The 22,134-nt window shown below is 45.0% G+C and overlaps 1 protein-coding gene across 1 annotated transcript in view; it reads right to left on the bottom strand.

Moving 5' to 3' along the window:
- Positions 1-22,134, bottom strand: part of lgr6 (leucine-rich repeat containing G protein-coupled receptor 6) — a 39,346-nt gene that overhangs the window by 16,825 nt on the left and 387 nt on the right. The window contains exons 1-2 of the mRNA XM_026153382.1: positions 21,322-22,134; positions 5,659-5,730 (exon numbers count right to left, since the gene is read on the bottom strand). The exon at positions 21,322-22,134 is cut by the window's right edge and continues 387 nt beyond it. Coding sequence (XP_026009167.1) covers positions 5,659-5,730; positions 21,322-21,566 — 317 coding nt within the window. The 5' untranslated portion in view covers positions 21,567-22,134. The remainder of the gene's footprint in view (positions 1-5,658; positions 5,731-21,321) is intronic.

The raw sequence follows: 22,134 nt of genomic DNA, 5'->3' as shown, positions 1-22,134 counted from the left end.
ATTTTATTCGATACTTTTTGGATGAGGCTGTGATGTGACTTCATCCCAGACTGCTTTGGGGTTATTGTTGGGGCAGTATGCAAATAAGAATTTTCTATTCCCTTCAGTGTGGTTGCTATTGGCCCGAGGCACACCCTGAAACCTTAACCAATTCTGGGAGCGCCGATGAGTGAGTAAAGACTGAATTGAATGAGACTGGGTCAACAAGTGCACCGCATAAGTATATGTGTGGATGTGAGTGTGTTTATGTGCGTGTTTGTATAGTAAGGTGTATACTATATGTGTGCGCACAAACACATGTGTGCAGCGAGACATTGCGTGCGCTAATTTCCATGTCCTCGAGGGTAAATCGGCCTATTCTAAAGGGGCCTCGAGGACAGCGGGGAGAGAAACCACACGCATTCACACAAGCAATCCAATCAGTTTGTTTATCAAACACAGCACCTAATGGTCATTTGTGAGTGTGTGTATAAGATGTCCAAATAAATAACATTCAGTCCAGCAGAATAACTCTCAAGGTCACAAGCTGGAAGCGCAGTTTAAACACAGATTTGGGCTTCACAACTCAAGACCACCCACTTTTATTAAACACACACACAAGACGTTATATGTTACTCATTGGAGCCCTCCTCCACCTCACACAATTGCTCTACAGGTGATGTTTGCCTGACATTTCAGCTTAATGCTAAGCAGCCTGCTTCTGGAAAAGCTGTACCAACAGTGCCAGGATGCTAAATTATTGATAGAGTGTGCTGTCTGCCTTCCCAAGCCACTAGCATCCAGATGGTAAATGGTCGAGGGCTCCCGTCAAACTCCCTCTGACATCTGACGCTCATGTCAACATGTCTGTGTTGTATTACTGTGCAGTGGCAAACCACACAGCTCCACCCACGCCTGCCAAATCTCACACTCGGCTCAGTTTATAACTTTTACAGATCTCGTATTTATCAACAGAAACACACACATCGGCTCGCTAGAACACAAAGCGAGGCGATCACTATCCAAGCTATTGTGGTGCCATTTAGTCAAACCACAGTCAAAACGTATTCACATAGACATAAACAGTGCCGTATGAAATCTCAATATAGATTTCCCAAAAATGACAGACGTATGACAGACAGTTATTTCTTTGAGCATTCAACTCAATGACACTCCCAATATTTATCCGTAATTTCAAGAAAAACTGGTTCAGTTTCCCCTTGATTGAATTTTAATGTCTCTCCAGGGACAATAAATACCATTCTGAGTTTCCGCAGATGCACAATCTGGTCAACAGGGATATTTTTAGGTCGATTTCCAGAGATGCATTTAAGTTTCTGAAATAAAAACGCCTTCAGTGCCTTGTTTTGGCTAGTCTTTAATATATAGTATACTTATTTATATATGTATGCATTGAAAGGCTTTGATGCAGCAGCAAGAGAAATAAGTGATTTTTCAATGTGGACGATGACGGATGCCAGCGATTCTACATTTTAGAAAACAAACACTGTAGTTAGGGTATTTTGTGCACGTCCCACTGCCAGTGCAGCCATTCTCTATTCAACTGTAGCCAACACAGCAATAAAGCAGAATCGTGTTTTTCTTGCCGACGTCATTTATCAAATGAATAATTACGTCGATGGCGAGGATGGATGCTGAAAAGGGAAAGAAATGCTCAGACGTTCCTGATAGACATCAGCAGAACATCGGCAGTAGCCGCTGACCAACTGTTTCCATTAAATCAGAGTGTGTATTTATGTGTGTGTAAATGATCGTACGTTTGAGTGAATGTTCCACACTTTGCCTCCTAGTCGTTCCACATCAATCTCCGTCTAATGAAAGGCGCCTTGCTCATGTCAAACCGCGGCTCCAACTGTTTCTTCTTTCGTTCTTTTAATTTGATTTGAGGATTGTTACAATTGCTCTTGGCCTCTGTGCTGCACAGATAAAAATTCCACCTCAACTATAAAATGATTCATAGGTAACATAGCAGAAGCCAGTGTAGCCGGCGCAGTGGAGACGGGTGTTGCTGGTAACAGAGGTGAGACCACCCTCCTATTTGGGCCGATCAGAGAGGGATTCGCTGAAGCACATCCACCGCTGATTGTTCTATGTATCATCTCGTTCTATTGCCTCAAAATAATAAACAAGACGACAGATTAAAGACCTCGGGAACAAAGACGGCATCATATTTTGGCACACTATCTCGGGTAGTGATAGTCATAGTGGTAGCAGGACCAGGGTAGGTGATAGGAGTTGATGATGAAAGGGGAGACAGAGGAGATAAACGGGTCTTATCAGCGAGAGGGCGAATTGTGCGTGGGTGTTTTATGTAAGTGCTTAGTACGCGCATGTTTTACAACCTTGGCCCGTCAAAAGAAATGTGAGCACATGACCTTTGACTTGACATCGAGGTCAACCACTTAACCTGCCATTAACCTCTGAAATTGAGGGAGTAAAATGCAGACACGTGGAGCGTCAGCCTTTGAATGTGGTTGTTTGTGGGCAGCACATGAACCATTCTGGCAACACTAAGAGGAAAAGTTTGAATTGGTCTATATTAGATAGTCTTGGCTGGGTGCTGCACCTGGAACATCAAGCCAGCCAACGCTTTGACCTCTTAACCCTCCCCCATGTCATATTCCCGGCCTATCAGCAGACAATCTTATCGCCAAGAGAAAGACAAGCAGGGCATCGTTGGCCTCCACTCACCACCTCTCTACTCTTGCATTTGGATTTCATATCTCACATGTGATAGTTGGAGTCAGAGGGCTGCGATATGACTGGATCCAATCAAGAGTGTCAGAAGATAAGACGAGCATATTCCGTGCACATTAAGTTAAGATGTAGGCCAAAAGAGGCAAAGTCACCAATGATGGGAAGTCAGATTATTCCACCTGTCGGGCCACTTGAAGTGGTGTCAGATCACCTCTATAATTACGAGGTGTTAGATAGCTGCAGATAATGATAAGGTGAGTAGGAGACACGACGCAAGTGGCTGATTATGAAGTTAAAGGCAAAAGCAGAGTGAAATATGAGATCAGGAGCTACAAACAGGGATGGACTTTGATAATGATGATGGGCTGGAAGCGGTGGTTTTCAGAAAGAAACATCTTCGAGGGCAGTCTCACTCCAAGCCGTCCTCTGGTAGCTCCAAGTTACCGCTTCATGAGAAAATGGCTTTTTTAGAGCAGAACTTTTAAAAAAGAGGGCGTGTCTTTGATATGACGGCCAGATAAGAAACCAGTTTAGGAGTCTGTATCCAAGCATGGGCATCGCTGCCCTCTCATTAATCCACAGACACGCAGTCGCCTCTCTTCAAGCTTCGTCTGACTGACAGTTGTGTGCATGTTTTTGTGTTTAAATTAAGACCCAAATTCACTGATCAAAGTGCTGAATGAAGGCTTAATAAGAGGGATCTGAGATCAATAGAAATAAGGACTTACAGGCAGGGAAAGGGCTGGAGGGAGGGATGGTTGTGCTCACATCTTATTATCAATATTAATGGTGCAGTGAATCAAAGGAAGGTTTAGCCCAGTAAGATTAGCTACCTTTGTGAGTTAATTTGATCACCTCGTTTTAGGTTCAAAGGGATTAGCTGTTATTCACTTTGAAGCTACAGAGGTGAGAACTGAGCAAAGAGATAAGAGGTGGGATGACACAGTTTGTGTCCAAATAGAGATAATCTGTACCCTCACCTTCCTGTAGCGTAGCACAGGATAAATGTTGAAACTCTTGCCATCAGCAAATTTGTTTTAGTTTGTGAAAATGTGACGTGAGAGCAGAAAAAATGTCAAAGGCAGAGACTACACGGCCTGCAGTGAAGTGAAGATGGGGGGGACTGTGAAAATGAATTCAGTGGGAGGGAGACGGAGTAAGGGAGGGCGGGCGGCGAAGCAGAGCCCAACATCAAACAATTTATCACTCTGCCAGTCACAACACGCCTGCCCCTTGCCTCTCCCTGCTACCAAACAGTTCTCGAGACCCACATCAAAAGCTGTCTCTCTCAAACCAATCATGTTTGTGTTGAGAGCGTTGATTTGTTTTTCTGAGCTTTCTAAGTGTAGCACAACCTGTTATCGCTTTGTCTCTTTAAACCATTTCAGGCAGAGATGAATATTTTTAAAAAGCGCTTTTCCTGCCCTTGAAATGTCACGATCGTCTCAGAACATCTCCTGAAATGGTCACAGGGCTGGAAAAAAAATTGGCTTCAGGGAAGGAACATACTCCTTGGAAGAATTACAAAGCAACAAAAAGTCTCCATAAAGTGTCAGAACTTGATAGCTATGCAGACGAAGCAAGATCAATGGGCCTGTAAAACACTGGGATGGTTGTTCCTGGACAAACACTACAGATGGAGCTGTGTCCAAGGCCCCGCTTCAACCCCCACCCCTGCCATTTCCCCCCACCCGATGCAGGCAAATGTCAGCTTCAGTGCTCAGCACCACCCTGAACTGCGTGGTTTTCGTTATTACGCCAACAGCAATATCTGACCTGTAACGTTTTACAACCGCAAAAGTTCAGATCAGCAATGCAATAAGCTGCAATAAATCAAAGTGGTCGATTCGATATTCCGGCTTTTAAAGTGTCACATAATTTCCCTTCGTTCTGCTCTTCGGACACAGTTGGACGGCAACTCAAAGGAAATGTAGCGACCGCCCGGCTAACCTTGTTGCTTTCATCATCGTTAGCTCATGCCTCACAGGCTGCAGCTGCGCAAATTAGCAAAGAAAACAGCAGACTGTCCAAACACCCGATGAAGACACACACATGCGCACACACAAAGTTTGCAGGATTCAGAGGTGAAATAATCACGTGAACGCTGACATACAAGCATAAGCCCCCTCGAACTCAAACACACTACACTCTTACGCACATTCACGCCCTGAGGGCAAGTCTGTAGGCAGCTTTTGTCAAACGGAGACGGAATTCTGCTGGGTGGTTGGAGTAGTCAGATCCGATATCGGCGAGGTTGACTGAGAACGTGTTCAAAAAAGTTTTGCAAACTTGCTGCGCCTTGTATTCTTTTAACAGCCCTGTGAGACTGAAACCAATACTACTTCTTTTTTACCTTGAAAGCGCCGGCCAGATTTCCTCTGTAGCATATGCTATGGTAGTCGAAAACATTTAGACTTCTTATAGTCTAACATATTGTTTGTTTAGTTTCATTTGATCAAATAAAGCTGTATTTATTACCAGCCAAGAGACGTATGTGAAAGATATTCCAATGAATCCATACTTAATTCTATTTGCATTATTTGTTGTCCCAGGGCTATCCTAAAAGTCTCCCATCGTGTGTGTTTATCTTGGCGAGGACACTTGTCTACGAGCGAACTGTTTCTGCTGATCTGTCCAGCTGAACCGAATTCAAGGAGGGCAAGAAAGCAGAGGCTTGGATGCCGAGCACAGAACCTGCGCTTTAAAGACCATATATTTGATCTCTGAGTGAATATCAGGTTCGCCTCAGCTCTCCCTTTTGTGCAGCCATCCCAGGATATACTAGCATATTGCTTCAGGCACTTTCTTGGTAGGGGAGATCAGAGGCGGGCCAGAATCATCAACCTCATCTCTGGCGTCTGTGGGTATCAGCGGTTCAAGGAATTACTGGTTCTCGTCATGCACGAGTTGTGACAGTGCAGGTTCATTAAGTGAGCGTGAGTTGAATGATTGTGCACTCACAGTTCTGATAGCAGGTGCAGTCGGTGGAAGGCCCTGGGCTGGATCTCGCTGATGTTGTTCATGCTCAGATCCCTAGAGAGAGAGAGAAACGGGGAAAATCAAAGAGTCAGTCAATGCGTGCCTTTTTAATGTTCTTTGAAAACGCTCAGAGACGTAAAATTATAAATGTTTCGGATGCCTTTTTCATATGGAAATCCATCCTCGCGAGCAGGGAGTAGTACACAGAGAGAGGTTACAGGGTTAGGTAGAGAGGTTGGAGAACTGAAGGGAGGAGAGGGAGATGCAGAGGAGAATTTTCCCCAATGAATCATTGTTGGGCAGCTGTAATTTCCTCCTCGTCCCAGTGACTCTTTCTCTTTTCCAGATGTCTCACTCTGCTTTCTCTCAGATCTGACCCCTCGGTCCCCCCTTCCTATCTATCTCGTTCTCCTTCCCGTTCTCAGTCTCTTGGCTTCTTTCTTCTTCCTCAGGTTTCTCCTGAGACCACCTCCTTCCCCCTTTGTTCATTGCTTTAACACAGGCACACTCCATTTCTTTGATTCTTTGACACACACTCTGACGTGAGAGGGTGTGTTGAGGGGTGAGTGTTGACGCAGCTGCGTTGTGGTGAAAGAGGGAGAGGTGAAGGATGCTCAGACTCGTGCGTGCACACACACACACACACATTAAACACACACACTTTTTCACATCTTTTTTTAACACTCGGGGACAGCCTATGTGTCAGCCTCTGGTAGAAAACATATATAACCTTTTAACTCGGTCATGTAAGGTCATCTCTTTGATTAGCACGGGGAAAGCAAGAAGGTTTTACATCACCTCTGCTTTGCTTTCACAGCCCTTGGGGTCTTGCATGAGCCTTCAGGAGTGAGACTTGAATTTGCGTGTCTCTGTGTGTGTATGACACTAACATTGCTCATAAAGCCAGACCACCAGGCTAGCGAGTGTAAACTCTGTTCTCAGAAGCCCTTTGCAGTTGGGAGTTTTGACACACTGCCTGTTTGTTTGTCAAGTCAGCCAAGCTGACAGGGGGCTGGACAGATCTGTCCTCAGGCGTGATCTATATCCAACTTCAGGGAGATATGGAAAAAAACTGTGCTTGGTTCAAAAAATGTGGGTATTTGAGTAGCCTGTCATAATTAGCAGACGAGTCAAATTCAGTATAACAAAAATCTGGTACACCGTCAAGGATAACACACAGCATAAGCTCCATGTGTCACGTGTAATGAGGGGGTGTGTTCTTACCAAGCGATGAGCTTGCAACGTTAGCAGGGTGCCATGAAACAGGTCAGATCATTGCAGAGCCTTTTCTACAGCATCTGCTGACAATTAATATTTTCCTAAGAAAGTATAATAAAGGCACGAATGTAAACTCTTGGGGGGTCTGACAGCAGAGAGAGGTGTTCAAGGTGTTATTCAAGGACCTTCCAGTGTGACATTCTGTAGGGATTTCGATATTTTGGTTTCACTGTTGCATTGATGTTACTGACCTACTCTTAGTAGTTACTTGTCTTTCATGCTTATAAAATAATGAGCAAGGCCTGTGTTGTTGTTTTACTGCTTGTTTGGTATGCTTGGTAATGCATACTGACAGCTCAAAGTAATAGCCTAAGGTAGCACTCGGCCTATAAAGGAGGATAAGAAGGAGACTTCAAGCTAAAGTAAATAATGCGGGTATGAAAACATTCAATAATGGTTTGTCAAATGTTTACAGAGGAATGTGATATTTATTCATGTTTGTGTAATCTAAACTGTGTTTGCTTATAATGAAAACCGGGCACCTGTAAATACAAGGCTAGTCCAAGGCTGCATACCTCCAGCAAGAGTGAGAATTTCCCCCATCACGGATCCAGAACTATATCACAAATATGTATATATATGACACACTATGTCACTATGTTTCCAGATTTTTTCTTATCTATTTGTAAAGATGGATATAAAGATGAATTCTTGTTTCTTAGTAGTATATTAGCCTTCCAAACATGTCCTGGATCCAGATTTAGACTTCAGATCAACTCCAAAAGTTGATCATTACGAGCTGAGCCAAATGCAAATCCGTCCGTAACATTTTGAGTAATCCTGTTGATAAACAGACTGACAAACTAAACCCGTCACATAACCTCCGTGGTAGGAGGGACGGGGTAAATATGGTGCCATTTCATGTTTATTGGATCACTTATTCAATCTTCAATTTTTATTAAAAAAGTCAGAATAACAAATAACAGACTAAAGAAATGAGCAAACAAATTACTGCATACAGTAAACACAGTGTGTGAGTGCCAGTGAGGTTTTAATATAACACAGGTTGTCTGTAATCCAGTCCTGGGCTCCTTGATCACAGTGTTATCAGTAGACCAAGACAGATCATACCAACTGTGATGATGAGCGAGATGATGGTCTTACAAATCTTGTGGCTTAGAGTAGCTGTGCTCTTCCTTAGGGATCAACCAACTTTCAATCACTGATTTAGCTATAAGTCATATAAACAGTTCTTGAAAAGTGAACTGGAAGAAGGTTTGTGAAAAGGTTAGTAATCCTAAACCCGACAGCAAACCCACCCAAAAAAATACAAACCAAGAAAAGAAGGGTTAGAGAATAGTTTAGTCAAAGCTTAGGTGTAAGAGTCATTAAAATGTTGCAGAGAAGGAGTTCTAAATATCCACTACGCAAAAAAACTTCAAAGATGTTGAAAATGAAGGAATTTTGCACCGACAGGCTGACCGTTGTGCAAAAGACATGCAAGAATAAACGCAAGACAACTTTTGCCCCCTCACTCAAACTTTTCAGTCATGTTCATTTCCCTTCATGAACATATGCTTTTGTTAGTCTTGTGTTTTTGTTTGTGCGTGGCTGCTGCGCAAAGAAGGGGACTCAGAGTTGAGATACGCCACTAAAAGAGTGACTGAGAATCTGAGTGATAAGGAGAAGTGAGAGATCCATACCTCAGAGACGTGGCATATAGGTGATGTTTAGCTTGACACAATAAAAGATCGTTTCCACTGGTCTACAGCTAAACTGTTGATCGTTTTGTCAAGTTCATTTTCCTATCAGTGTTTTCCAAATATGCCAAATTTCAATGTCAGACTTTAGCTTTTCAGGGTATTTCAGAAAAGCCAACAGTTTCCATCTTTGGCACAGTATCTGCTCAATAATTCTGAAATAAATACAACTATAATACATTACTGCTTGATTAGAGTCTGAGGTCAATATAAGTGACAACAAAGTTGCCATGGAGATGACGCAGCAAGCAAGCAGTAACGCAGTAATCAAGACTGGGTGACATCACGTATGACACAGGAAGCGCAGGGGAGGGGGCGCGTGAACAAGACACGTGCACACTTTAATCCGATTCATCTTCCGGGCGCTAATTTTCTGCAGAGGGAGAATATTTATTGGGACACTGTGGAGGGATTGTTAAAGGGGAGCAACACGCAGACACGCAGACATACACACCCAGCTTCTGGGGATGCGCCCACAGATGGAGACAACTCTCCGTTATCTGGTCCTGATTAAAGAAGCCATAAACAAACGTTGTGTGAAGTCCATAACAGCGGCCTCGCTCAGACAGAATAAACACACAGCAACGGAGAGAGAAAATGTTTAAAAATAAAGACACACACACCGGTGAGTCATGGGGAAAAGGTTGAATGCAGCTCGGCTCGCCTGCGCTCTCCAACAAGCTCGTTTGGGAAGCCGGAGAAAGAGCGAGAGAGAGACGTTTCTGCAGTGCAGGCCAAGGCCTCCGCTGACAACTTGACGTATCGTTGGAAGGCACTGTGCTATGGCTTGTTTTTAAAATCAAATAACAGCTGTGGCTTTTTTAAACCATGATAATTATGATTGATGACTACCACATGTGCATTGTGTCGGCTGGCGCTGTGACGTGCAGATATTTTCAGCGCAAGTAAACGGCCGCAAAAGTAATGAGAAAGACAGCGCTCAGAAGATTTTGCAGGCTGTGGGAGTTTCACAATTAGAACTGTCCCCGTTTTACTGGCATCTCTAATGTGTGTGTGTGCGTGTGTGTGCTCTGTGAAAGAGAGGGAGAAGTCTGTGTATCAGTATCTATGTGCGCAGGACAATATTATTTCCATTTATAGGTGGCTGCGGTGTGTGTGGTGAGATGTCTGTCGCTCATTTTCACACCCCTATTGTTTCCCATTCAGCCTGCACATGTGGTGGGTGCAGGCCCTGGTTGCACTTTCACCACATCATACATGGACTCTGCTGGGACCTGGAAAGGGATTGCTGTGAGTGTGTGTGTGTGTGTTGGGGGGGATAGCGTGGAGGTTTCTTTTCTTCATTTTTCATGTGAGTATTCAGCAGGGAAACGTTCTGCCCTATCTTGGCCATCACGGCGTCAGAGAAACAGCCTGATATTGCTCGCAGGAAAACACATCTTTCAGCTGACAGAGGCGCACAGGCCATTGCCTTTCCTTAGAACTCCTGTTGCTGACTGACGAACTAAAGATTCCTCAGCGGCGCTGGGACGCATGCAGGAAAGCGGACGCGCGGAGACGCGCGCTCATCCGGCGCTCATCCGCAAACACACCCATAACATTTCTTTTTATCTCCTTTTTCTCTGACAAAGCCTGTGAGCTCTTCCTGTCTTCCCCCGGGGTGGGAACGGAACAGACGTGGATCTTCATGTGCACAGATGTGTGCATTTTTGCGTGTTTAAGCACGGTAACGTGTGGAACTGAGAAGGGAAAAGAAACGGATACATTTTCCATTTCTATTTCTCCATCGTTCCGCAGTTTGCAGACACACAATGTTCTCCGACTGATGTGTGTACGTGTAGGCTCGTCTGTGTGTGACTGTAAGGGAGGAGGAATTGGCATCGGAAGAAAGGTAAAGCACTATCTGACTGCTTTGTGCAGTGATTGATAGAGTAACCATGGCAAGTCGCATGTCTTAAGGGAGGAACGGAAGCATGAAGAAGCAGGGGTACATTTCCATTCATCGGCCGTGGCCTTTTCAGTCCCTCCCTCACTCTCTCTTTCTCTCTTATGCTGCTCTATCCCTCACACTCGCTCTTTCTCTCCCCATCGCTGTTTCAGATTTCAACTCGAGCATGAGGTTACACTGTCCTGTAGCTAGAATAATGTGATTTATCATATTTCCACTTCCCCGTCAACAGAACTACTGAAGTATGTTATCGGCTCTGTGATCAAAGGCGGCGTGTGTGGGGGGGTGTGAATGTGCCCCTAGCCCCACTGTAACCAATTTCAAACTGGATGCATTTCTGACAAAAAGCTGGTGATTTAGCGCAGCAAAACAACTCGCCACATCATATGAAAATGCCGTTGTTTATTTTTAGGAACATAGACACCCACGCTACAGCCACAGGCACTCACACATACTCCAGGTGTGGGTTTTTTGTTGTTGCTGTTTTTGTGAGGAGGGTGATGGACCACCCTGGTGACTGAATATACCCTGAGATCAGGGCAGATATGATCAGTAGTCAGGTGCCTGTTTCTGGAAACATTGCTAAAATGTGTCAGTGAGAGAAAGAGAGCGTAAGCAGGGGGGTGATATGATATGATGCATTTCACATTGAGGCCATAGCTCCCCCCGCCCCAACCTCAAACAAAAAAAAGAAAGGGAAACCTGTATGAAAAGACTTGTGGTATGCTGCTGCTACTAAACCTTACAATTGCATACAAAATATTGAGAGATCTTTCACCTCCCAAAAAATCAGTTTAATCAGAGCCACACCATCATTATTTGTGCTTTCATCTCTTCCCGTTTGAATCATTGTAACAGTCTTTTTACTTGTTACAACAAAGCAGCTTTGGATCGCCTTCAGGCTGCAGCAACAGAAGATCGCATATCACTCCAGTTTTGCCTTCTCTTCAATGGTTGCCAGGAAATTTTAGGTTTCACTTTAAAATGTATTTTTAACTTTTATGACCCTACATGGTAAAGTTCCCCAGGATATCGCTGACCTGCTGAAACCTCATTCTTCTTCCTGAGCTCTTGGTTCTTCAGGTCAGAGGTCGCTACTGGTCCCATGTGCTCAGTTCAAAACTCATGGGGATCAGGTTATTCAGGCAGTGGCACCAAGGTTGTGTAAATCTCTTTGCACTTTACAGAGTCCACCGACTCTTAAAAAGCGGCTGAAGTCAAGCTTTTAATTAGTTTCTTGTTTTACGTTGTATTTGATTGTTTTACGTTGTTTTCATATAGTTTTGCCTCTTGTTTTATTGTGAAGCACTTTGTGATTTTTATCTGTGAACCGTGCTTTATAAATACATTTTACCAACTTACACTCTGTGGTGTTTGTTTCGCTCTCGCTTCCTTTTCTAGTCTGTCTCTCTTTCTTTTTTGCCTCCCTGCCAATCCCAATCTCCCTCGCTCAGGTGGAAGTTCTTAGCAAACAAACAGCCAATAATGGCAGTAAGCGCTGCACCTTTGAAGGTGGCTTATATGTGAGGAACATTAGAGTAACAGAACCTTAGTGGAAATCAACAACCTAGAGTTCTGCCCTGAGGGCAGGAGTTGTGCATTAGGGCTGCTTGAGCCACACCTTGGCTGTCTTTCACAGCGATTAGAACTGTAATGTCTTCAGTTAGATTCAGTCTGATCCTCTCCGCTTAGTTCTTTGAAACAGTTAAGGCACGATGAAAGAGGATCTTTTATTCCACACAATGCAACTGGTAGTCAGTGCTTGGGCGCCGCCTTAAAGAGGGTCTAAATAGTTGTGTGCATTAGTGTGTGAGTGTGTGTGCATGTGTGTATTGTATGCAAGGGTGAGGTCTAAGTGTGTTTGCTTTTTTTCTGTCTGAATAGACTGACTGCTTTGGCATTCAGTTTCTCTCCCGGTCACACATGAGGTTGCACACACACACACACACACACACACACACACACACACACACACACACACACACACACCCAAGAGTCAGGAAGGAGGGCACAATGCTGTCCTCCCCTCCTCCTTTCTCTAAAGATGTGTTTTTTCTCCCTCTCTCCCAGACTTCCTGGGAGGGGTACACTGCCCTTTGTGTCCGAAGGCACTCTCTTTTTATCTTTCCCTCTCTTATTCTCTCATTCACGGGGGACAAAGAGCAAGAGGGCGAGGAGAAGTTTTTCACCTGGATGAGGAGGGCCATGGGGAGGACTCTGCAACAAAAGTGCAGAGAAACAGAGAAGGAGGGATGAAGAGAAAAGAGGAGATAATGAAACAGAAAAGGGAGATGCTTCAGTGTGTTGTGCTCTTTTCTGCTTGCTGCGGTTAAGAGGAGAATGACAGGCGGATGTCTGGGTGGAGAGAGTAGCTGTTTAGTCTGAGGCCATGTCATGGGAAACATACTCGTGCCCTCTGGGACTTCATTCAACCCCTGGTATACTGCACACGCACATAAACACGTGCGCATACACACTTCATGTGCGCTGCCTGCCCTCACACACACACACACCCTGTCATGAGATTGGGGGCGGGGGGGGGGGGGGGGGGGGTGTAAGGTCAAGCACTTCAGTAATGGAACAGGAAGTGTTGGAACAGTCGGCGCTACACAACATACAACTGCCTCCAACATGTGGACAGGAATGACAGGCAGCTGTTGTGTAGGCCAAAGCTTTGGAAGGCAGGAAGGCATTCACAGCCCCCCCCCCCCCCCCCCCCCCCACTCCACTAATGTGTTGTTTTGACATGTATATTTTGTCTAGTTTTCATGCGTGTTTGTCACATGATGTACTTTTTTTAATCAAAGCTATGAGTTTTTGCAGCATTAAAAGTTAATAGCATGCCAATGAACTCTTTAAAAAATAGTAAACGTGTGGAAAAGGGTAGCAAATTTTATCGCTTCCTGAATGGGTATCTCTTACAGAGGTGTCCTCCCCCCCTTCTGCATTCTGATTCAAGGCAGATTCGCAGCAGTGGACACAACAGTAAATGAAACCCGATGAGTATTAGTGTCAGGCTCTATTATGACTTCATTTGGTTGAATGGCAGAAACAGGAGGACACTGGATCTAGTTAGAAGGCTGCTCAAATCCACTGCTGGCCCAAAAAGCGCTCACAGATCCACGATCAGGTCATCTGCTCCATATATTAAAGAGTACCCACGGATAACATCTAGAACTCAACTTAGATCAGCGCGTGATGAAATCTTACCCCACACTGCTGAAGACATGTGGCTGCTGTTGGTTTAAAGAGATTTAGTTTGGCGTCTTGCCATTCATGTAAAAAGTCCAGATTTCCTCTTTTGCTCCTTCTCAGATATGTAATCGAGACTTGAGTAAGCCTGACAGAATTCCCCCCTCCCCTCTTCACAGCAGATGGAAAATTCACCTGTGAAGTCCAGGCTTAGGAAGAATAATGATGTAGTCTTACCAATAATTATGCAATCCTGCTGAGCTCACTGCTGTTTCTGCATTCAGATCAGTCAAACTAACCCTCAAATATTAGACGTCCTGAGAAAAGATTTCGTCGTTCTTTATCCCCCCCCATCATTAATCTCTCAAACTTCTGTTTTCTACATCCCTGCTTTAATTTCTTGTACATTCTTGTGCAATATCCCCCTTTGGCTATGCTACTGTATTTGTGTTTGTGAGCGTCTGTGTGTGTGTGCGCACATTTACATGTGTCTGTAAAAGCTGCTTTGTTCCCTTTAGTTAATACTCCAGTCTACCATTCAACCTTATCCCAACTAGCACTGTAGTGACATCTCTGCTCTGTGAGATTCTTTGATGCATTAACCATCATTAAGTGAGTATGTGCGTGTGCGCCACTATTGCTGCCTGTGTGTTTCCTTGTGTGCAATGCCCACATAGCAGAATTGTTATGGCCCCGATCTGGCCCACACAATGTGCTTACACATGGCCCACATACCGCAAAGAATGACGGCTCTTTGGTGGCACAGATCTGGTTTGCTAGAGATGGCTCACACATGGGCCAGTTGCAAACACACTGGTGGTCCTGTGCTGGCCCACATATGGGCCACCTCTGGCCAACCTGATCTGGGCCACCAAAGGGCCGTCATTCTTTACGGTATGTGGGCCATGTGTAAGTTGTGTGCAGCCACGGACCAGTTTCAAGCACACTGCTGGCCCTGTGCTGGCCCTAGATGTCAGCTTAATCAAGCCATGTAATAACATGTGCCGGAACATAATAGTGCCAAAGTAACATGACGAAACTGTTCAGATTGTGAATGGACTGATTCTTATATAGCGCTTTTCTTCTCTCCCGGATTACTCAAAGTGCTCTATCCAACATGCCACATTCACCCAATCACACACTTTCTCTACACCAAGTGCTTCCTAACTACATTCATACACAGACTGGCAAACTGGAGGAGCCAGGGATCGAACCACTAACCTTCCAATCAATAGGTGACCTGCTCTACCTCCTGAGCTACAGCCACCCGCTGGTAATGATGAGTAAACCGTCACTAGGTTTTGGATAAAGTGTGCACTCACAAACATGTCAAATCTGCATTTGAAACGTTGGCTACCATAGCAGTATAGTATCACAACATGGCATTTGGGTCTTCTAACTAAAATAGGAAAATAAAAACATAAATACTGCCATCATTGCCAGACCTGGCCCACATCTGGTTGACATACACCCTGCCATGACACCAGTCTGTCAGCAGTGCTAGCTTGATGCCAGATCCAGGGAAGATCTGTTTTCTATGGGCCCAGGCCACATACACCAAACCACAATTGGGCCAGATGTGGCATGCCATCACATAAATAGTGGTGTCATTGCCAGGCCTGGCACACATCTGGTTGACATACACTCTGCCATTACACCGGTCAGTCAGAAGCGCCAGCTTGATGCCAGATCCGGGCCAGTCCTGTTTTCTATGGGCCTAGGCCACATAACCCAAACCACAATCGGGCCAGATGTGGTATGCCATTGCATGAACAGTGGCATCATTGCCAGGCCTGGCCCATATCTGGTTGACATACGTCTTATCATGCCAGAAGTCAACCAGCAGTGCTGGCTTGATACCAGATCCGGGCCAGACCTGCTTACTATGTGGGTGGAGGGTCTTGTGAGTACGTGCAAGTGTGTGTGTGTGTGTGTATGTGTGTGTGTGTTGTTTGAAAGGGCATTAAGTATCATTAGCTCTTACTAGTCATCACCTGCACACTGCCAGCCCCACATGAGCCACTTTGCTCTGCAGGTCTGGCCAACGATCACAAAGATAGGCAGACAGACTTTGAGAGATATGTCATGCACACTCTGCTGTCATCACTCATGTAAACATTCTCCCCCATGTCTCACACAGGATCTATTATTTTAGTTTCCTATTAAATAAAAAAACAAAGTTACAAACTTTTTTTATGGGGGTTTAAAATTTAAAAAAGAAAACTGTAAAAAATAAAATTAAATCCAACTTTCTGCACAATCCATCTGAGCATTTTTTACTCTAGGACATAATCAGGTTATCTTAGATGTTTTAATCAGAAAAACACAGTTTTTGCTTCTTCAAATAGCCATTACATTTGTAGTTTGTGATAGGCTCATCTAAAAAGTGGGCCTTTCCTGAGCTGTTGTAACTGCATCTTCTTGCAGAAGTATAAAATCCTGTTTGAAATTCTTGTATTTTTAGGCAATAAACAGTTTCAAAATGTCTCATCAAATGCACATATGCCACATTCAGACACATAGATCCACATATGCATGGACATGCACTTGGACAGTTGGTGACATTCGGCGTGCCCCGTCCCAGGACAGGACAATGCCTTCTCTGTAGTGGAAAAGAGAGGGCTAGTGCACTTGCACAGTTTCATGCACATACAGTACAGACAGACGCTCATGCAAACACACACACACACACACACACACACACACACACACACACACACACACACACACGTGCACATGCACAGTTTCATGCACATACAGTACAGACAGACGCTCACGCAAACACACACACACACACGTGCACTTGCACAGTTTCATGCACATACAGTACAGACAGACGCTCACGCAAACACACACACACACACACACACACACACACACACACACACACACACACACACACACACACACACGTGCACATGCACACAAACAAATATTCCCATGGATTCCCTGAGCTGGAAAGAATAGGAATCTGGGCCATGCAGCCAATCTGAATTCTCTCAGTCAGAAGCAGGCCTTCACCCCACGACCGCACATCACAGGGAGAACATTCCTAGCGCCCCGTGTCATACTTGCGTCACACTGCCATCACACGAAAAACACAGATTTACATATTCAGTCAGTGGGCCAACAAGGGCCAAACAGTTTAATTCAGTCCCCATAAGCCCATCATGTGCAGGCTCTTGTACACATAAACTACAAAAACCACTTTGCTTTTCTGCTCTCTGCCTCCTCCACCCTAGTTCCCTTCAAGATCTTGTGTCATGATTGCTTTCTACTTTTTTCTAAAGGACAGGATGTGGAGCGGTAGAGTACACTATGGCCTCTGTGTCTTCTTTGGTTGCTGTTCCTGAGGGAATTACCATTGTTTCCATTGTTTTTCTGTACCTGCCTACCTACCGTCTGTCCCTGAGCAGCGTTTAAAAGCCTCCCAGGTCGTTCTCAGGAAACCACAAACCAGTGCAGTTCCTTCACCCTTCTGGCATAAATATCACTTAGCAATCGGAAGTGGCTTTTTTCAGCCAGTGTTCGTTGCATGAGCTCCAGGGAATCTACTGTAGGAGAGCGCTGAGTTAACACTTTGAGGGTTTGAGTTGAGGAGAGGACAAAGGAGTTAATGAAGGATGAAGAGCATGAAAAGAAGGAAACTATGGTGCAGTTGATTTCTTCCTCTGTACAACTCTCTGATCACCATTGACAGCTGTTTGGCTTGTAGTCTAAACAGCTCCTCCCCAACTGACATGCACATTAACACCTTGAAGAAAAACAATGAAGTGACACCATCTGAGTACACACCCTGTGCTGTTCTTATTCCGCCGCCCGAAGGTGTAGCCATTGCTAGGTTTTTTCAATCAATCACTGCACAGGGATCACACATTTGCACTGCGTGAGCAGACCGACACCTGTTCTGTAGATGAATAGGCGAGGTGGGGGGGGGGGGGGCAGGAGAATGGCCTAAATGAGGTAGGAGGGGAGTGTAGTTGAGGCAGGGTGCTACCGTAGATGTCTGGAGCCAGGACACTGATGCTGGCGCTGATATCTTCTCTGTGAGGACCCTCCACGCTTTGTACACACACTTGAGCACACACACACACTCACACACACTCGAGCACACACTCAAGCACGCACACACACTGTTCTCTTTTTTCTTCTATGCACTTATTTCTGCTCTCTCTCTCTGTCAAATACATTTTCTGTTTTCTCTCTGTTTCTTGCAGACATGATGTTTACAGTGTGAGCTCCGGTCACTCACGATAGGAATCATTCCATCAACATAATGGCTAAATGACACGCACACGACTGCTACTGCCACGGTCACCACACAGGGCAGGATGTTGTCCCCTGCATGCGTATATATAGAATGTGTCTGTGTGATTTTTATTTATTTATCTTTTTGCCCCTGCTAAAGCAGAGTGTTCAAAGCTGTCCAATGCACATTTATTTCTGTGGCACCAATTGGTTCCCTTTTAATCATATTTTTATCTCTCCATTATTCTTAGATTCTTGCTTCACCTCCACTGGCTAGAAAAAAATCCCCTTTGCAATCTGGGTGGTCTTCACACACAAACTCACACACACACACACACACACAAACGCGTGTGCACATGCAGGCGTGCTCACACACTCCTCAGTTTTCCTCTGTCTGGTAATGCGCTAGCTGTGGTTTCCTGGCCCCAGCCAAAACACTGTTAGAAGTTCACCGCACTTACCGCTACCACTAGGCATCACCTAAATGCTTCTCAACTCCGGTCCAACCCCAGACCCAAATACACTCTTTTCCACTTACGCTCACACTGTTCAAGTAAGTGGAAGACGTGTAAACATGCGCACCTGACAACCGTAGAAACAGAGAGTATAGAAATATTACCGGATATCATATTAAACAGATAACGAGGGCATTAAAAAACATTGCTTTAACTATGTATAAGTCTATAGGTGGAAAGCCAACTAATTCACTTGCTCCTAACTAAGATTTGTGGTAGTCACACTACTAACCATCCTTTATGGCGTTTGACTTGTTTGCTGCTACACTTTAAACCACACAGGTCTCCAAACTACCGTACACGGTGTTCTCGCTCTCAACACACATCCACACACACTCACAGAGACAAGCACCCCGGGGCACTGCCTTTCCTTCCTAATGCGATATCAAAGAGAAGGTCTTTCAAATGATCTCACATGACAGCTCATTTCAAGCATTGCCCACGGAAACAATTATTGCCATAAATCTCTACCCACTCCGCTGCTAGCAGCTCCAAGCACCTTTGCCTCCCAGTGGCGACATTCTCTTGCAGAGTCAACCTGTAGTCGCCTCGGTGTTATGATTCAGAAAAAGAGAGAAAAATTTCCCTGATTACGACTTAATTATGTTTATGCCTATATGCAGTGGGGTCGTCCAAGTGTGCAAATAAACACTTGAAAATCGAGTGAATCATGCATCGCCTGGTTTCTCCTCTCAAGTCGCTAGCATGTGCATTTCGGCTCACTTTGAAGAGCTCTCCGATGACATGGCCGAATGATGTCATATACTTTCACAGAGTTGTGTGGATGTGGTTTATAATGTGGACTGTTCCCAAGCAAATCCCTGTGACCTCCACAGCCTACAGTATGTGCTTGGAGGCTAATCCAGAGTACACGTCGCAGCGGGGCGTGCTGGACAGTTCTGCAGATCCTGATGGGGATTGGACCGGCTCGCCGCTGTTGTAACCTTTTATGCTCGAGGATGAAATGAGAAACTCCAGCCTGCTGTGCTGGCTGCAGTTGTTTTCATGCAGTGTCTGAGTTTGGGAGAAGCTTGTTGTTTTGTTTGTGTTTGAAGAAGGAAACATTTCGTGTGCACTCTCCTGATTCGTTGTGGCATCTCTCCTGCCGTCCCACATTCCATCTTCTCTCTCCTCTACAACTAATGTGTTGACTGTGTGTGGGCGTGTGCGGTTGGTCACTGAGTTTATTTATCTTATTCTAAATCAGCCCTCAAACTCACTAATTGGTGCAGTTCCACCGTTAGGGAACGAGGGGAAATGAACAATTAAGCTTGTGTTTGTAGGAAATGATGTGTGTTTGTGTGTAGATCTGTATGTTTGTGTGTGGCTTGGGCGCAGCACTTAAGATGAGCGCAGATCTCCACTGAGGGAGTCTCATGTCATCATTGTTTTTGCTCTAGAGGAGGACTGAGGGGCTCAACGCGCTCCCTTTAAGATCAAGCCTGCCTTGGGTGTGTACGTGTGCTGACTTAGCTGTGTGATATGCAAGCATTGTTAGGCCAAAAGCCTGATGTTCTCATAGGTAGAGCAATTCCTGGACGCAGTAAGAGACCATATTTCACCACCATAAATGTGTTTTAACTTTCAAAAGAGCACAGTGAGATTTGGCCATCACAGGCTCCCATGACAGCACAAGAGGCGAGCATCATTCAAGCGGAGTTCTTTTATGCACCTCTCTTAAAGTCGTTTGCTACATAAACTCTTGATCTTTCTCCCCTCCTCCCGAATTCTGCTCCTCTGCTCTCGAAATACTTGCAGAGCCCCTAGTGAGAGCTTCTCTATCACGCCCTGTTTCCTGGATTTGACTTCTATGACTTTAGTATCAGTTATCACAAAGTGTCTGTAATCTGTCCTCTGAGGTCTTACGCAGTAAAGCAGTTAAAGATCTGGCTTTAAGCCACGACAGGGTGGTGTATGAAACTATCTTTTACATAATATTATGTCTAGAGCTTCTTATTACCCTTAAAGTGGCTGGAATTACATTTTTCATTGTATTTACAGCATCTGCCGTGCGCTCTAGCCAACGTATACGAATGAAATGAAAAAATGCTACTGTTCTTCGGTGTTTGGAAATGAAGTGTCACAAAGGAGTTATTTCATCAAGATATTTGTTTGAAAAAACATAATTAAATGAGCCTTTCCTGCACATGTTTCTGCTCTTTTCTTTGCCACTGTGCTTTTATTGCAACACAGTGTGACACAGAGTAGCGGCAAAGCTGAATGCTCAGCCTTTTACACGTTTGGACATCTGTGTTCAAACCCTTCTTGATTCACGCGCACACAAAAACATGCTTGTGTCAAGTGCTTGCAGCTCACACACATGCATGTGTACGCACAAACACAAAAGGCGCAGCATACACGTGTGCACACAAACACACAGTCTCTCTCGTGGCATGCCTCCAGTTGGAGCTCAGAAACCTGACACTGAAAGTGGTCCAGTTATTTTGCCATAGTGGCCAGCACACACGCTCTCTCGCTCCCGTGCATACACATGTTCCCGCCTGTCCATTTTTATCTGCATGTGGGCTTTGCCAGTGCTTCACATCCAGCCAGCTGTTGCCCACTGCTCTATTTTTACAAAATGATGGAATACCAGCCACATCTCGGCAGCATTAATTCATTTTTCAAACAACACTGAAACAAATGGGTACCAGACCGAGGTGAGTGAGAGGAGGATTGAAGATCAAGGTTAGGACTCAAAACACGAGGAAGATGATTAGTGAGGTAAAGGAAACACAGGGTGAAAAACTTAATAAAACAACCAGAGAGTCCTTTGTTGTTCCAACAGTGATGTGTTACTCACAGGTATGTGGTCAGCGGGCTGAGGTTGGCTGGCACAGATGATAGTCCCATCTCTGAGCAGTCAACCATGATAAAGATCCCGTCTTCTTCACAGTGGCACGGAGATGGGCACATTGTTGCCGCTGTACCCTGTCTGTCCTGGATCCGTCCGTACCCCCACGCTCCGGGGGCGGACCCCCAGACTCCTCCGGCCACACAGAGAAACAGAAGCACAAGAGGCATGTCTGGCTGACCACCTGTCTGCATCTGCACCTGTGGAGTTTCCCGACTTGTCTCACTCTTTTCTAAGATGCAGCGCTGATAAATGAGGAGTTTCTTCCCTTCTAAGTACTCCGTCGCTCTTCTAATGCCCCTTCCTATCCTTTTCTTCACTGCAGGTTGTCCGCACTGTAAATCTGTCCTGTCAAGACACTGACCTATTCATCTCTGTTTATTTACCTCTCTGTCACTACTTCAGTCCCATTGGCTCAACTTTATCTAGCTCCTCTTCCCTCTTGTCTGTCTCCTCTGACTCTGGCCTTGCCTTTTCACTGTCTTTCTCTCCTTGTATATATGTCTCTCCCTCTCTCTTTCTCTCCTTGTATGCATCTCTTGCTCTCTCGGTCTCTCTCTCCTTACCTATTGTAGAAGGAGCGCATGAGTTGTGAATGAGCTACACTCATTGGCCCACAATTTAGTGGGAGGGACCCGCGATTCTCAAACTCTTCCCTCTCGTTCTCCCTCTCTTCCCTTTCCCATTCTTTACTCAGGCTGAAGAGAAAGGGTGAGCGTGCAGTTTGAAGAAGGGAAAAGGGGAGAACAAGGTAACTGCAGT

This window comes from Astatotilapia calliptera, chromosome 20 (assembly GCF_900246225.1).
Source record: "Astatotilapia calliptera chromosome 20, fAstCal1.2, whole genome shotgun sequence".
NCBI classification, from domain to species: Eukaryota; Metazoa; Chordata; class Actinopteri; order Cichliformes; family Cichlidae; genus Astatotilapia; species Astatotilapia calliptera.
This window is presented reverse-complemented; position numbering and strand designations above follow the sequence as displayed.